The sequence below is a fragment of the Pogona vitticeps genome, chromosome 7 (genome assembly GCF_051106095.1).
Source record: "Pogona vitticeps strain Pit_001003342236 chromosome 7, PviZW2.1, whole genome shotgun sequence".
Taxonomy (NCBI): Eukaryota; Metazoa; Chordata; class Lepidosauria; order Squamata; family Agamidae; genus Pogona; species Pogona vitticeps.
The window spans coordinates 23,774,549-23,791,294 of NC_135789.1; the positions used below are offsets into that span (position 1 = coordinate 23,774,549).

A 16,746-nucleotide genomic window follows, 5' to 3' on the forward strand; every position below is an offset into this window, starting at 1 on the left:
GCCCCAATAAATCGCACACCTGCTTTGAAACAACACAGATCTACCGGTTTCTTGAAATTGAATGTGGAGCCTAAACTCGAACCCTCACCGCATGGCAGTCTTTTTCAGCTCTGTGATCTTTTAAGATTTTTGAACAGGGTAGGCTCATACACTGCTGGTTGGATAGCTCCGTGGTTTACATTTGGTTGGGAGTTCGAATCTCCACGGTGCCTCCTATGAGTAGAGTTAGCCTGGGTGGCCTGGGGCAAGCGGCACCGTAGTCCAAGGGCACCCCCAGAAAGAGGAAATTGTGAACCAGTTTTGTGTGTTCCCTATGTTAAAAAACCCTGAAAAGGGTCGACATAAGTTAGAATTCATTTGACAGCACATGGTTCTTTATTATTCTGCTCATACAGTATAAACTTTATCACATACATGAAAACTTGCAGACATTCAATTTTTTGGCACTTCACAACAAAGCTTTTAAGGCGCCCTTTTCTCTATGAAGCAAGAGTAGAAAAAGGTGATTTTAAAGCCATATTTTTTAAATTGAGACTGCCTGTGCATTTTTATCTGTTTTTTATCTTTTGCACCCTGTAATGTGCCCTGAAAACCTTGTTTTTCACTAGATTTTTTTAAATGATTGTTGTGCTCTGGCTGTTTTAAATGTGCTTTACTATTGATTTTATTACTGTTTTTTTAATGTAATACTCGTTTAATTCTTTTTAAAATATTTTTTTCATTCCAACTGTTTTTAGCTTTTAAAGATTGTCTTTTTAATGATGTAAGGCACCTGGGGTTCTTTTTGAAGGAGAACGGAGGGCTAAAAATATTTTAAATAACTAAACAAGCTTCTGGCTAATATCATCAAGATGATGCAGGAAAGGGCTCAGGGTGCTGGAGACTCATAAACCAGGGCAGAATCTCCTCCCCTGCACCATGAGAAAACCCAAGGGGACCTTCTCAGCCAAAACCAGCTGTTTTTCCTCCAAAATAAAAAGTAAAAAAATTGAAAGGGATAAGCCTGATGGAAAGGCAGGGGTGCTGTCTGCATCATTCAGCCTCATGGAGTCTTTTAAGGAATCTGCAGCTTTGTTTGGAAAAACTTTTTCACGGTTTGCATTCTTTTTAAAATCAGGTGCCACAGGTGGTTGGTGTGATGCTTGTGCCGTCATCAGCCCTTTAGAAACGACTAGAGCTGAATGGGATCTCTCTCTCTCTCTCTCTCTCTCTCTCTCTCTCTGGTCCCTCACACAGAAGCAATGGCCAACATAAAATTCCATGGACCACCAGGAGAACCTAGTGGCTGAAAATAAATCCCAATTCATGTCCTTCCCCCCCCCCTCACACAGACACACACCCGGAGCATGCTGGATGCTGAGCCGGCTGCTTGCTTGGACCCCCATCCGGGAGTGACTGGATGGGCTGGGAACTTCCTGGCTGGTTGCATCCATGCTCCGAATGTGCTTCTCTCTCTCTCTCTCTCCTGTATCTCCTTTTCAAGGAGGCAAGTCAGCTGTCTGGTGACCGTGGGGGGGGGGGGTTCACTGCTTTCAATAACTCGACACCCGGCCTCTGCAACGCTTTGTCTTCCGCGATCTTCCTGGATTGATTCATTTTCCCTTTTTGGCCCAAATGAATAAAGAAAGCAAGCAGGAAACAAACCCACGGCCGGCCGCTCACCTCCCCACGAGGCCGGGTGGCACAGACAGGGATCAAGGCCAGACGGCGGGCGGCCTTCTTCAATGAGGTCACCCTTCCAGGAGATGATCAGAGAGGCGCTGAGTGGGGAAGAGAAGGGAAACATACCAGGGGGTGCTGATAAGTATTGAGCCTCTCCCAGAGGAAATTGAGCTAGGAAGCTATAAATTGCAGTGTGTGTTGGCCAATTTGTCTGTATTCAATGGTGCAAAAATTAACTACCTATGATTTTAACATATCTGTCATGTTCGGGTCCAAAGTGAACATGGCAGCACCTCCAGAAAAGTTCAGTGTGGAAGAGCACAGGAGCATAATCAAGTTCCTGTTCCTCCAAGGGAAAGGTGCAAAGCAGATCCATGATGAAATGTCACAAACTAGGGGTGACAGTGGCCCTTCCTATGCAACAGCTAAGCGTTGGGTTGGCCGTTTCGGTGTTGAAAGTGAGAAGCCCAGTGGAAGGCCTGTTTCTGTCTCTGTGCCTGCAAAAGTGACAGCCATCCATGACATGATCATTTATTTATTTATTCAATTTATTCATGGAGGACCCCCGAATATCAGCCAAAAGTATTGCTGTATACAGTATCTGAGAATGTCACGTGAGAGAGTCGGGGCCATTATCCACAGCGACATGGAAATGAGAAAGCTGGCCGCAAAGTGGATCCCCAAACTTTTGACAACCGAACCAAAGAGGAAACGTGTGAAGTCCTCGGTGGCTATTTTGGAACATTTTGCAAGAAATGAGTAACAGTTTCTGGGCAAAATGGCAACTGGTGATGAGACATGGATCCACTGTTATGATGCTGAGACGAAGGGACAGTCTAAGGAATGGAGGCACAGGGGTTCCCCCAGGCCGAAGAAGTTCCGAGTGCAAAGGTCGGTGCAGAAGCAAATGGCCACAGCTTTTTGGGATAAGAAGGGAGTTTTGCTGGTGGACGACCTCCAACAGGGTTCAACCACCAATGCAAAATATTACTGTGCTTTCTTGACGGTTGAGGCAAAACCTTAAGGAAAAACGTCGAGGAAAGCTCTCCAGAGGTGTCATCCTGTTGCATGTGAAACAATGCAGGTGAAACAATGGCAAAACTGACGTCCTAAAGGCTTTCAAGGGATGCCCCATCCACCCTATTCTCCCAATCTGGCTCCCTGTGACGATTATCTGTTCCCCAAACTTTAAAAAAAAAAAAAAACACCTAAAGGGACAACGATTTGGGAGTGTTCTGGAGGCAACTAATGCTTCAAACGAGTGGTTACACCAGCAGTCGGAAGAATTTTATTTGCAGGGACTTAAGAAGCTGCAGGACAGATGTCACAAGTGCATTGACTTCCTGGGGGAATACGTAGAATAATGTGGTGGTTACAGCTTCCTAGCTCAATTTTTTTTTCTGGGAAAGGCTCAATCACCACCCTCTTGTAAATTACAGCCATGCCCCCCCTTGCAATGATGGGTGAAGGAAGCCTGCAGTGGTCTGGGCGGGAAACGGCTCCCCTCCCCAGCTTTCTGAGAGGAGTCAAAACGGGGTGCAGGTGGGATGAACCAGGGCCAGCCCAAACTCAGAATATTCCATTTCAAACTAAATTTATTCATCATTATGTTCCAGTAGCCACGTTTCCCATATTGCTGCGGTTACTCCTGTTGAGTAACTCATTCATTACACCCCATGTTATTAACTCGGAGCATTGTAGTAGCAGAGGGGGGGGAGAGATAAAAAAATCTAGTTCCCCCTAGTGGCCAATTCTGTTATTGTACCTTGGAATTAAAAAAAAAAACCACCTCAAATTACCACTTAATATTGATGAGAGAATGGCATAAAAGCTGAAAAATTGGCATGGAAATGTTTCCAAAAATTCTTTCAAAGAATCAGAGGAAAGCGAGCACAAGGCAGCTCTACATTTTTGAACCAAACCAAACTCTAGAAGTGGCAAATCTTAGTAGCAACCGCTACTGAACCAAAGGCTGCAAGCTTCTGGATTTTACAGAACGCTTCAATAGGTAGACGTGGGAAAACCACAGAAAGCAGGGGTTGGAGCAGGAAAAATCAAGAACAGATGCTATCGCTAGCCAGTATAACAACCTGGAGGCAAGGATGGGGGATTCCTTGATCAGATCCCTTTAGAAAATCACAAACCTCAGCGACCTTATGGCCTTATAGGTCTTCAGAGGTCAGGGGTCATCCTCAGGACGGACCCCACAGAGCCAAGGAGCCTCTCTCTGCCGTCCACAGGAACTCAGTTCAGCCGAGGGAAGGGCCCACCTGTCGGCCACACCCACCTCCCTCCTCTAGTCCAGGTGGGCACGCTTCTTTCCCAGGGGGCAGGACCAGAGAGCACCCAGGTGTGCACAGCCTGGGGCGGGGCCTAAGCGAAGCCCCGCCCCCAGGACAGGGGGTTCCACCGTTGCTCGGGGTGACCCCCGCTGTCTGAGGCATTCCGCTTGGCAACCTGCCCCTATTGGCCAGCTCTCTGGGGGATTCCGAGGGGACCGTTGCTAGCTGCTCTTTGTCGCCGGACCCTCTTTGCCGTCCAGCTGCTTTTCCACTGAGCTCCTGCTTTTTCTCCTGTTCCTGCTCCTCGTCTTCCTCCGGTTTCTGCTCCTGCCCCTGGTCCCGCTCCTGCCCCTAATCCTGCTCCTCTTCCTTCTCCTCTCCCTGCTCCTGGCCCTCTTTTACCTCCTCCTCCCCCTCGTCCTCCTCCCCTGGCGACTTTGGGGAAGCCTTTCGCCACAATGGCAGATTGGCAGGTGTTGGCATCCCCAACAAAACTTTATTCAGTGGCAGGACCGTCGTGCAGGGGCCACCGGCTCCTGGCACGGCGGAGCATCGTCACATTGGGAGTGTCCCTTGCATTCGCTGGGACACTCCTAGTCTCTTCCATGCTGGTCGGGCTGGGGCCCTGCAGCTTGGCCCTCTCGGTGACCGTGGCCGCTGGCGCCAGCGTGGCCATCGCTGCCGCCCTGGGTCCCGAGGAGCCCTCGCTGGGCCTATTGGGCCGCTGGCCCCACCATCAGGACCAGCCACCAGAAGGCCAGGCAATGCGGATCTGCCCTATTTGTGGGCATCAAGAGCCTTTCTTCCGTCCCCTGCAGATCTGGTAAGGAAGGGCCCTGCAAAAAAGGGAGAGGGTGAGGGAGAAGGCAGCGTCTGTAGTGAGCTCCGCTCCCTATATATTTTTTTCTTTTTTTGGTAAATGCTATGATTTATTTTTTTTATTTTTTTAAAATTTATCTATTTCTAAAGAATGAAAAGACAATCGACCATATTGCAAATATTAAATACAAAACTATCCCCCACATTTCTCCAAATCACACATATACCTTTCCCCATCACCTTTTAAAGAAATAATGACCAATAGTCCAGGTCTCTTTTCAAACCACATGTCTCAAAGTCTATTTTATCAGCATATTTTAATAATGGCTTCCAATGTTTCGTGAATTTACTATGGCATATTTGTCCTCTATGTCAGTGGTCCCCAACCTTGGGCCTCCAGATGTTCTTGGAGTACAACTCGCAGAAGCTTTCCCCATTACCTCTGCTGGCCAGGATTTCTGGGAGTTGAAGTCCAAGAACATCTGGAGGCCCAAGGTTGAGGACCACTGCTCTATGTGCTCTAACTTTATTAGTACAGTAATTTTTCCATCAGCAATGTATACCATATTTTACTTGTGAATGCTTGCAGTGAGAGATCTTGGGGTTTTTTCCCAATTTTTAGCTATTTCAGATCTTGCGGTGCCTATAAGATTTGCAACTAATTCTTTATATTGTAGTTTCTCATTTCCCCCTGTGAATAATGAAAATAACAATAATGTTTCATTAATCTCTATTTTTGATTAGTCAGTGTTTCTATCCATTTAATTACCTCCAGCCAAAAAGTTTCTATTTTGGGGCAAGAGATCCACATATGTTCCAGAGTTCCCTTTTGTCTGCAGTTCCTCCAACATTTATCAGATACATCTTTATTAATTCTATGTAGTTTTGTAGGGGATAGATGCTATCAATGCACTAACTTTAGAACCATTTCTTTTGTACTTGCTGAAATAGATGTATATGGATATTTTTTTCCAGATTCCTGTCCAAATTTCTTCAGGTATATTAATATTTAAATTTGTTTCCCACACTGTTTTAGAACCTCCACCTTTTCCATATTCTTTCTCAATAATGCTTTTATATATTATAATGCTTTTATATATTAGGGAGGTTAGTCCTCTCTTTTTATTTTTATCTTTTTGTATACAATATTGTTCAAATTCAGTTAATGTTCTTAGATGGCCAGTTTTTTGTGAGTCGCGAAACTTCTTATTTGTTTTATTTGTAGCCAATTGCTTTTTATTTGCTTTATTTTTTTCTTCTATTTGCCTGATAGTAAGTGGTTCCCCTGAGTCGAATAAGTCATTAATTCTATATATTCCAATTTGCTTCCATTCCTTAAATTGTGCATATTTCTCTTTAAAATCTGGGTGATCCATGAGGGGACATAAAGGGGATACTGGGGGGGGGCAATGTTTTACTATGTTTTCTCCATATCCTTAATGTTTCAGAAATGAATGGGTTCTGTATTTGTTCTCCTTTTCCAATTTTTTTTGTAGTATAAATATACTTATTTACTATGTCCGTTTTCATTTCACTTTCCATTTTGACCCAATCGGAAATTTTACAAGTCTCGTCAATTTGTATAAATTTAATAATTGGGTTTATTTGCAAAGCTTCATAATATTTTTGGAGCTGTGGTATCCCTAATTCCCCATTTTGACCGTGTCTATATTTGACACTGTTTATAAATCTTATCTTCTTTCCTTTTCCTGCAATAAAATTTTCTAGCTTTCCTTGCCATAGTTTTACTTTTTTTTATCTGGCTGTAATGGGATATTTTGAAATAGAAATGGAAATTTTGGTAATATATAAGATTTAATCAAAGCAATTCTCCCCAGCATTGATAGGTTCAAATTGACCCACTTTGTCATTTTTTTCTTTTGTGAATTTAAATAGATTTTTATAATTTCTGTAGATTAATTGATAAAGATCTTTTGTTACCCATATTCCTGAAAAGTGGGGAAGAGAGTCTAATTTTAATAAATGTATATATTCCCCCATTCACATTAAAACAACAAATAACCGAAGCCTGGAATTCTCTAGAGATATATGTAGCAAACCTATTAGTAGATCACTCAAAAGCAAAGATGATACTTCTAGGAGATTTTAATGCACGTCTTGGCCCTGATGATGCCAGCCTTGAATTTGAGTACAAGGAGTTTTTTAATGATCCGGATAACTCTTATAAATTTCTCCCTTCCCCAAGGCTTTTTAAAGACTCAACCTCAAATCTTGCAGGATTGTATCTGGCCAAAGTAGCCACCAAATTGGATCTGTACCTTTTGAATGGAGTTCACCTCTATGTCAGGACAAGGATCTAGTACTATTGATTATATGCTAGTTTGTGCCTCTCTAATCCCACTCATAACCAGCTTCCAGGTGTTACCCTACTTAGAGAGTGACCATTTCCCCCTACTGCTTCAGGCTAAATTCTCGTTTACAACCCAAATTATGACTGAGCAGCCTTCTTATGAAGGCCCGCAAGTATTAAGTTATACAGTGAGATGGTCCGCACAAATTCAATCAGGTTTAGAGAAATAACAGAGGTCAAAGATCACAGTATTCATAAATTCGAAGAGCGGGATCATAATGTACAGATTGACCCCATTAAGATCTATAATAGTTTAAAACAGGAATTAAAAATAAATTTACCTGAACCTAAAGACCACCCATTCACATCCTTTAGGAAGTCCAAACCCTGGTTTGATAAAGATTGTCAAGGAGCAAGAAAAGCCCTTACAGCTTTCTATTACCTGTTTAAAAAAAATCAAACAACAAACAAAGACAGGAAATCCAACAGAAGCTTGGGATTCAAAAAGCAGCATACAAACATCTAATTTATCAAAAGAAAAAAAGAATACACTCATTCCCTATGGGAGGAAATAATTTTAGTTGCAAAACAGAAAAACTCTTCTAAGTTCTGGCGATTGGTTAGGGTCAAGAGACAAAATCTCCCCTGCCAAATTGATCCTCCAATTTCCCATTGTAAAACGGGAAACGGGACCCTCCGGCTTTACTTGCCCTCTGGCTCACTGAGGGTCTTGTTTTCTCCCACAGGTTGCAGCGTTGCCTGGAGGCGCCTCCTCCTCCCTTTGGTTCTCCTGCCCCGATCCCTCCTGCCCCTCTCCTTCCTCCCCCTGCCCCTCTGGCCCCGCTCTGTTCTTCCCGTGCCCGTCAGGCCCCGATCCCTCCTGCCCCAGCCTTTTTTGCCCCGATCCCTCCTGCCCCAGCCTTTTTTGCCCCGATCCCTCCTGCCCCGATCCCTCTGGCCTTTTCCAGCGTCTCCAGCCAGGCCCCATCTGTTCCTCCAGGTACGGCCTTGGGCAGGGGGTCAGGGGTGGTCTCCCTCCGCCTGGGCCGTGGGGCAAGTGGAGGCAGTGGGTCTCCCGGTGGGTGCCTCCTCGGGCCCTGCCTCGGTGGGTTCCCTGCCCAACCGGGATGGGTGCCCTGTAAGGCTCTGGGCTCCCGGCCCTGTCATTCCAGAGGGGAGGACTGTGGGGCGCCCTAGAGGTTTGGCCAGGGAGCTTCCCTGCCTTTGGCCGCCCCACGGGCGGGGGTGGAGGGGGCACGCATGTGTGTGTCGGTGCCTGAGTGGGAATGGGCCAAGTGGGGGCCCCCACCCCACACTGGCAAACCCCACACTCATTGGGCCCCCTCGTGATCCATGGTCCCAATCCTGGGAGCTGGGAAGGGGGGGAGGAAGGATCCCATGGACCCAAACGATCGCCATAGGGCGGTCAGTTATCCAGTCAAGTTTCCACTGATAGAATGTGTACACTTCTTTCCCTGACAGCTGAAGAAATGGAGTGGAGCCCGTCCACCGAGGACGAGGAGGCTATGGATTGGGCTCCTTCCATCTATGATGAGGAGGAGCCCATGGATTGGAGCCCCTCGTAAAACAGGTGAGGAAGGGGAGGGGGTCGGAGCGCTCAACCCCGGTTGGGGGGCAGAGGCCCTTTCCACCCACCCCCCAGCCTCCTGCTGGAGGAGAGAGCACCTCAGCCGGCCCAAACCTTTGCAGGACCGGAACCCCAATTTTGTAAGGCCTGGGAAAGCCAAAGGCAGGTGGGCGGCTGAGAAGGGGAGGCTCCCTGGGTGTCCCCTGCAATTTGTGGGGGGGGGAGCGAGGCTGCAAGGGGTGGGTTCCTGGTGTGCCAGACCTGGACACCCTCCAGCCGGCCACCTTCAGCCCAGGGAGGGGGCTTGGGCTTCCTTCCTTCTCAGGGGAAAAGGACTCGGGGTACAGGGAGCGGGTAGCCGGGGTTAGCCCCTGTCCCAGCCCCCCTCCTGAGGGTCTCTCTGCTTCTCCTCCTTTGCCCCAGGCTCCACGCTGAATGAAAGAAGACCTGGGGCCAGCAAATCACACCCTGCCCAGCTGCAACCTATTGAGTGGGGAAGCTTCAAAGATGGAGAGCCAAAGCATTATTAGAAGGTCTGCTCGGAGAGACACGCCACACCCCCTGTGTTGTCAAAGAGGCAGGAGAGAAATGGACAAACTACAATGGCAGCTAGAAGAGGAAGAGATTTGTTTGTGTGTGACCTTTTGCGGGTCAAAATGCACTGCCACAGACTCATGGAGCGCTTGTCCATTTCCCCCATTATGGCAAAGTCAGGACTCAGTGGGAATATGGGGAATGGACAAAGGCACATGCATCATTAATACTAAAGGACTGCATCTCCCTCCATGAGTCTGCTCAAGTGTTAAGATCATCCGGAGAGACCCTTTTCTCCATCCCACTACCTTTACAGTTGTGTTTGATGGAGACACAGGACAAGGCCTTCTCTGTGGCTGCTCCCAGAGACTCTGGAACTCCCTCCCACTGGAGGCCAGTCTGGCCCAGTCTTTGCTGTCCTTCTGCAAGCAAGCCAAGACTTTTCTCTTCAGGAAGACTTTCCCTGAGTGACTGGCTTGCCTGAGTGAGGTTTTTAAAATGGATTGTTGTACCTTAACTGCATTGAACGTGTTTTTAGTATTGATTTTATTTACCCTATACTGTATACCCACAGCAGCTCACACAGAACTTAATCTTTTAAGATCCCACAATATATTGTCCATTCCCCTGTCCATTCTTTTTTCTTCTTCTCCAACATGCCAAAACAAACTAAAAAGGTTACCTCTTAGGAAACAACCCAATACATTGTTAAGGAATAAAAACGTTGATGGCCTTACGCAAGTTGAGGTTCTCTGGGTCTCCCCCACTGCCTGGCTTGCGATGGGCAATGAGCAAGCACTGGCTCTCAAGCAGCTGCTGCTGGTGGACAAAGTACGAATGCCACATCTCGATTTCCTTCACGTGGCTGGGCAAGCCCGGGTTGAAGACCACGACGACCCCGTGGGCATCCTTCACCAGAGCTGGCCAACAAGTCTCGAATCTGGAAGCAAGACAGGCACACCCCATGGCTGGGAATACAGAAGGCACTTCCAGTTTGAGGTTCTGCAGCTGGATTTTTATGCACAGATCAAGTTGGATCTGATTGAAATCAAACATTTAATTTTTTAAAAAATAGGGGTTTTTTATTTTAAATTTTGAAAAATCAATTTTTGTTATTTAACTTTTTAAAATCATTGCTGATTATCTACTCTGGCACAGGACAATACTGTGGGGAATGTTCTTCAGTGAGCCCCCCCCAAACTTGTGCCTCATCTGATGTTTCATTTTTGGATGAAATAAAGATCTGGGTATAACAGAGACTTTACTCTGTGGTGGAGCCCTGTGTGTTGGTGGCTGCCTGACCAATCTCTAACCTCACAGGTTCAATTTTGAACATTTAGGACTCGCACATAGTGGCTGTCATTATTCATCCTAGATGGGCCAAAATCTTGTTGAGCCACTATGCAAGTTAAAAATTTTCCGTTGCACAATGAGCAGCATGATTTGTTAACTCAGGGCAATTCAGTTCTAGACATTATGTCTTTGGGGTAACAGCGCAACAGGATTTCAGCCACCAAGGATATGTTTAGATGAAGGTCAGTGAGCTGAAGGGAGCATTTTCGTTAGCAAAGTCTGAGGAAGTGAATTCGAATTCATGCACCTTGGCACTGAAATAAACTGATTACTCTTTAAGAGATCAATACTTTTCTGTTTTTATTTTTGCTAGACATGCAGGAACAAACAAATGCAGCTTCCTCATTGAAATTGGCTAGAGTTGATTTAAAAGCCCATCTTTCAACACCGTGTGCATATTGTGTCTTTAGTTCTGTTCTTTACATTTATTCCATAGGTCCCTAAATTAATGACTACTGTATTTAATTATTGAGTAGAATGGATAATATGATAACCCTGCTGTGAGGGTTATCATACTATCACTAGCTGGGTGAGATAAGTCAAATGAATAAGTAAATCAATCAATTAATCAATCAGTCAATCAGTCACTGCTGTGAACATGTTACATTTTAGAATCTCTTTGTGGCATTTAAAAATATTGGTATTTTTGGTCACTAAGTGAATTAAATAAAAATAAAGATATATAATTTAAACCACCGGGGAAAGTTCCTTGAACCATCGTTGCGCATCTGAACTGAACCTATGCTGAGAGAGGTGGCAAAGTACATGGCAGGCCCACTTACTTTTGATCCCCACCACAATCCCACAGTTCAAATCGACACCTGGCTCCTTTGCCGTTTCCACCAATTTGGGGATTCTCATATTCTAGGATTCTGAAATGAAAGAAATACAGATACAAGCAACTTTAACATCCCCACGTAATAAAGGCAAAAAATACAAGAAATACATGTATGTACGAGCAACTTTAACACCACAATGTCATATATGCAAAAAATACAAGTATTCAATACAATATTGTATAAATACAACAAAGGATCAGGCTGTGTCATGGCACAAGAGGTATTGCTCACCCTGCATGATGATCCTTTGAGGGAGGCCAACAGGGGTAAAATGTCCCTGCTGGTCCTTCTCAAACCCTCAGGGTCTTTGATGCCATTGACCACGGTATCCTCCTGGGGAGGCTCTCTCGACTGGGGATCGGTGACCTGGCTCGGTCCTGGCTCCAGTCCTTCCTGGAAGACCGTCCCCAGAGAGTGCAACTTGGAAGAGACGGTCTCCACCTCTTTGACTTTCGATTGTGAGAGTCCCTCAAGGGCTCAGCATCTCCCTGTTGCTGCTTAATATCAGAGGCCACTGGGGGAGGTCACCCATATGCCGACGGACACACTGCTCTCTCTCTCTCCTTCCAGCCTTCTCCAGTGGATGCGGTCCCATCCCTTGAATGCGACCTGGCTGCGGTACTGGAGTGGACGGGGGTGGGGGCAACAGATTGAGGCTGAACCTGGACAAGATGGAGGTCTTTCAGGTGGGTGCTCTGGCTGTCTGCAGACCGGATGTCCCTCTCCTAAGAGGGTGCGACTCTCGCTGCGAAGAATGGGATTTGTAGTTCAGATGTCCTACTGGACCCAACACTGTCTGTGGACATTCAAATAGCGTCCACCGATTGCCACCGGAGGCAGATTGCCCCGGCTGTGCCCCTCTTTTGCCAGCTTCAAGGTGACAGTTCTAACCTATAAAGCCCTAAACAGTTTGGGACCTCATTACTTGGCAGAAAGCCTTGCTTCCAACAGGAAGGACCTGCATCTCAAGCAAGCCAACTGAGGATGCTAACCCCAAGAGAGGCCTTTTGCGGAGGGGTCGAAGCACCCATGAAAGACCATGTTTATAAACTGAATATAAGAGCAAATTAACACGGTACAAAAGAAATGCAACATCGAAACAGTTCAAACCTGTGTGGACCGCTTAATGTTCCATAGGTGGGTGGAAACAATACATTCTAATTTTTGTTGATGGTATTTCAAGATACCGTGTAGCTTATTTACTGAAAGAGAAAAACCAAACTTCTGAAATGGAAGGAATTTGAGAGAAAACTAAGGCCAATATTAACAGACAATAATAATAATAATTCATGTGCCCTCAAGTCAATTCTGACTTATTCGGGTTTTCCAGGCAGAGGGTACCCAGAAGTGAGGAATCAAACTCCCAACTTCTGGTTCTGCAGCCAGAGACCTAAACCATGGAGCTACCCAGCCAGCTGTTATGCTATTGTAAGAACCATGTGCTGTCAAGTCATTTCTGACTTCTGGTGATCTTTTTTTTAGGGTTTTCCAAGTAGAAAATACACAGAAGGGATTTACCCTTCCCTTCTTCCAGGGGGAAATCTGTGGAACTGGGCAGCTGGCCCAAGGCCACCCAGGCTGGCTCTTCTCCCAGGAGGTGCAGTGAGAATTCGAACTCCCAACCTCTGGCTCCGCACTCAGAGACCTAAACTACAGAGCTACTCAGCCAGCTTGTGAGAGCCTATTTGGGCTCATTTACAAAGCTGAAATGCACAATTTCCTGGGGAAGTACTTTTCAGAGTTTGTAGGGTTCCAGATGGCTTTGCAGAGGGAGAAAAACCAAACACCTGCTTGTGAGGTTTTGCATTTAACAAGCCGTGCTACACAGGAATAGAACAAAGCCTGTTTTTTGACTAGGCATTGCGGCCGGGCAGCACACACATACCTTACTCCTTGGGTTGGGATGTAGGTGCCAATCCCCTCCGTGCTTTCTGATAAGAAGTTCGCTAAAACAGATTTTCCAGCCTGCCATAAATAAGCACAGAAGCATGATTTACCATTTATCGGAGCAGCTGGGAGCTACAGTGAAGCATTAATTAATTGAGTGACTGGTTTATTTATTACTTTCATTTAAACGCACACACACAAACACACACACACATATAAAACCCATAACAATCTAACGGCAAACAGCAGCTTGTTATATTCCATCAAGTTGGTGACTATTTGAATTAGGTAAAGGTAAAGGTTCCCCTTGACATTTAGTCAGCCATGTGCGGCTCTAGGGCGCGGTGCTCATCCCCATCTCCAAGCCATAGAGCCAGTGTTTGTCCAAAGACGGTTTCCGTGGTCACGTGGCCAGCGAGACTAGACACAGAACGCCGTGACCTTCCCACCGAGGTGGTACCTATTTATCGACTCACATTTTTTATGTGCTTTTGAACGGCTAGGTTGGCAAGGAGCTGGGACAAGTGACGGGAGCTCACTCCATCGCGTGGATTCGATCTTACGACAGCTGTTCTTCCGACCTTGCAGCACAGAGGGATCTGTGGTTTAACCCATAGCGCCACCATGTCCCTATTTGAATTCGTGGCCTCCAAATGGTCCTGTCCATTAACAGCCCTGCTCATCTCTTGCAAATGAAGAGCTGTGGTTTCTGTCACCGAGTCAGTCCATCTCATATTCAGGCTTCCTCTTTTCCTGCTCCCTTCAGCTTTTCCTAGCATGATTGCCTTTTCCAATGAGTCTTCTTTTACCATCACCAGCTCCAAGTATCATGTTTCCTTCTGGAGAAACATGACTATCACCTAACAGAGAGGATATCTGTGGAAAAGGGAGGGTTCTAATGCTGGTGGATGCTTGCACAGGTTATTCCCCTCCCGCACCCCTTTCCAAAAATCTTCCCCCAGTTGCCTTATAAAGTGCTTAAAAGCTGGGGCCGGCTAAGGGGCGCATATTTACAACTCGTTTTCACCCAGCTCAGGATCTTACCAGCAGACCCTACGGATGGGGGTGCACTCTTATTTCCCATGAGCCCCAATCTGCAATGCTTCATTCCTAGGACATTTCCCCTGAAATGTTTAGCACACTCCCACTCATCCTTTCCCAGCCACTGGCACCGCTGGCTGGGACTGATGGGAGTTGTAGTCCACACTATTTGAAGAGATCAGCCCAGGGAAGCATGCCTTCAGCCTACTTACAGCTCCTGTGCATGCCAGCACCACTTCTCCCTCTGCTTTATTTTAATTTTAGTGCAACTCGCTTTGCAATCCTGGTGATAAATACATGCAATAAACAAATGAATGCACAAATAAAGGGATGGCTATATACATAAATGTATAAATAGTCTGATGGCTACTAGTTCTCCCTTCTGTCTCCTCCTCTGGAACACGAAGTAGCAACTTTGTTGAGAGGCTTTTTATGGATCTATTTAGGTATTTATTTATTTATTTATTTATTTCGACTTTTCCAGCGAGGCATCGTTTGTAGTAACGTTCCAGCGCTTGGCTTGCTAACAGGGGAGACAGGATAAATCCTCTTCGTCAGATCTAAAGGGTAGCCAGAAATGAGAAAAACTGAGGTGTGTGTGTGTGTCCCATCTCAGACTCACCTCGCTGGGGCCAACGAAGAGGATTTTCACCTTCAGCATACCTTTCCGGACCAGGCCGCAAAGCCTCGGCCTCGCGTAGGGAAAGAATCCGATGTGAGGGGTCGAACGGTGGGCCGAAGAATCCCCGCGGCTCCGCCCAACTCAGCGGCACCGCGTTGCTAGGGACGGTTGCTAGGGGCGGAGAGAAGCTGGAGGGAGGAGAGGCGGCCTCCACGCTAGGTCTCAGTTCAACAGGAGAAGCTTGTTCCTCTCGCAGACGAGAAGCCTTCCCTGTTGACCTATTTGCTTATATTTCTGATGCTGGAAGTAGAGCTTTGGAAATTTACTTTTTTTGGGTGGGGGGGAGAAGCAGTTCCCGACATCGGATAGGATGCTCTGGGAATTGCCATTTCCAGAAAGGGGAAAACCAAGGACAGAAATTTTCCCTAGCTCTAGAGTGGGGGGAAAACAGGTGAGCCATATATTTCTGGCATGGCAACAAGAATCCCTGGCTGATCCTCTTTGCCTCTTTTCTCCTCCCTGAGGGACCAGATTCAGGCAGATTCAGGCCAGCCTTTCAAACATGCCTCTAATAAAGGGCAACCTCCTAATTTAACACCCCCCCCAACAGCATGGAGCAATACCTGCTCCAAGGAAAAGGGCAGTTCTTTTGCAAAAAAAGAGAGAAGAAAACATACATACATACATACATACATACATACATACATACATACATACATACATACATACATACATACATACATACATACATACATACATACATACATACATACATACATACATACATACATATAATCCCCCCTGCCCCCCAAGAAGTCAGGCATGTGTGAAACAGAGGGCGAGAGGGGGTACCCCACTCACTGGAGAGCCGTCTCTCCTCAACAAGGACGTGGACCCCAAAAACCAGCACCAGAACCTGCAGTGGTACCTCAGCAGGAGACAGGGATAGAGGAGCTGACAGAAGACCTACAGAAAGGGAGAAAATGGGGGAAGAGAGAGAAAAGGAGGGTGGCGTTTGAAGCAGGGGCCGGAGAGGTAGAGAGGAGAAAAGACCAGTCACCGCTTGGTAGTAACTGGTCTTTTGTGCAGTTACTGCATCCACACTCATACCAGTTGGGAATGGGTGTGGAGGCAGGATCCTTGGACTGGATTATGGGAGAGGTTAAGAGGAGGCAGATTGTAGGAGGAGAGCGGAGGTTCCCCCCTAGACTCTCTTACTGGGGAGACGCGGAGGCGAGGGAGTAGAGGAGGAGATGGAGAGAAAAAAAGGAACAAGGAGAGAGAGAGAAAGGAGAGAAAGGTTGGGATGGAGAGACAGGGAGAGGAAGAGAAGGAGTTTACAGGGAGGGCCCTGGGAGAACCAAGACCCCGATGGACGGATCCTGTCGGATGACGACCTGGACGAGGAAACCATATGGATTGGGTCCCCGCGGATCTCCCGAAACCATGGGACAACAACAGTGATAGAAACCCATTCCTGTTTGACGAATGGAAGCTCCTTCCGGACCCGTTGGCAGAAGGAGAAAGGACTTGCCATCCTCTTCCAGACACTTGTTTCTTGTTTAATGCCCCAATAAATCGCACACCTGCTTTGAAACAACACAGATCTACCGGTTTCTTGAAATTGAATGTGGAGCCTAAACTCGAACCCTCACCGCATGGCAGTCTTTTTCAGCTCTGTGATCTTTTAAGATTTTTGAACAGGGTAGGCTCATACACTGCTGGTTGGATAGCTCCGTGGTTTACATTTGGTTGGGAGTTCGAATCTCCACGGTGCCTCCTATGAGTAGAGTTAGCCTGGGTGGCCT

At 46.5% G+C, this 16,746-nt stretch overlaps 1 protein-coding gene across 2 annotated transcripts; it reads right to left on the reverse strand.

Moving 5' to 3' along the window:
* Positions 1-356: 356 nt before the first annotated feature.
* Positions 357-15,140, reverse strand: LOC140701718 (intraflagellar transport protein 22 homolog). 2 transcript variants are annotated; one of them, XM_078379347.1, is made up of 6 exons: positions 14,939-15,140; positions 13,274-13,353; positions 11,332-11,421; positions 9,934-10,136; positions 7,416-7,516; positions 357-4,780 (listed from the first exon to the last, which is right to left on the reverse strand). In XM_078379347.1, exons 1-5 carry the CDS (start codon positions 14,975-14,977, stop codon positions 7,500-7,502), a joined length of 429 nt encoding a protein of 142 aa, XP_078235473.1. In that variant the 5' UTR covers positions 14,978-15,140; the 3' UTR covers positions 357-4,780; positions 7,416-7,499. The 2 variants fall into 2 exon arrangements, with proteins under 2 accessions (XP_078235473.1, XP_078235472.1); XM_078379346.1 differs by having other exon boundaries at positions 357-5,454.
* Between the last annotated feature and the right edge of the window lie 1,606 nt (positions 15,141-16,746).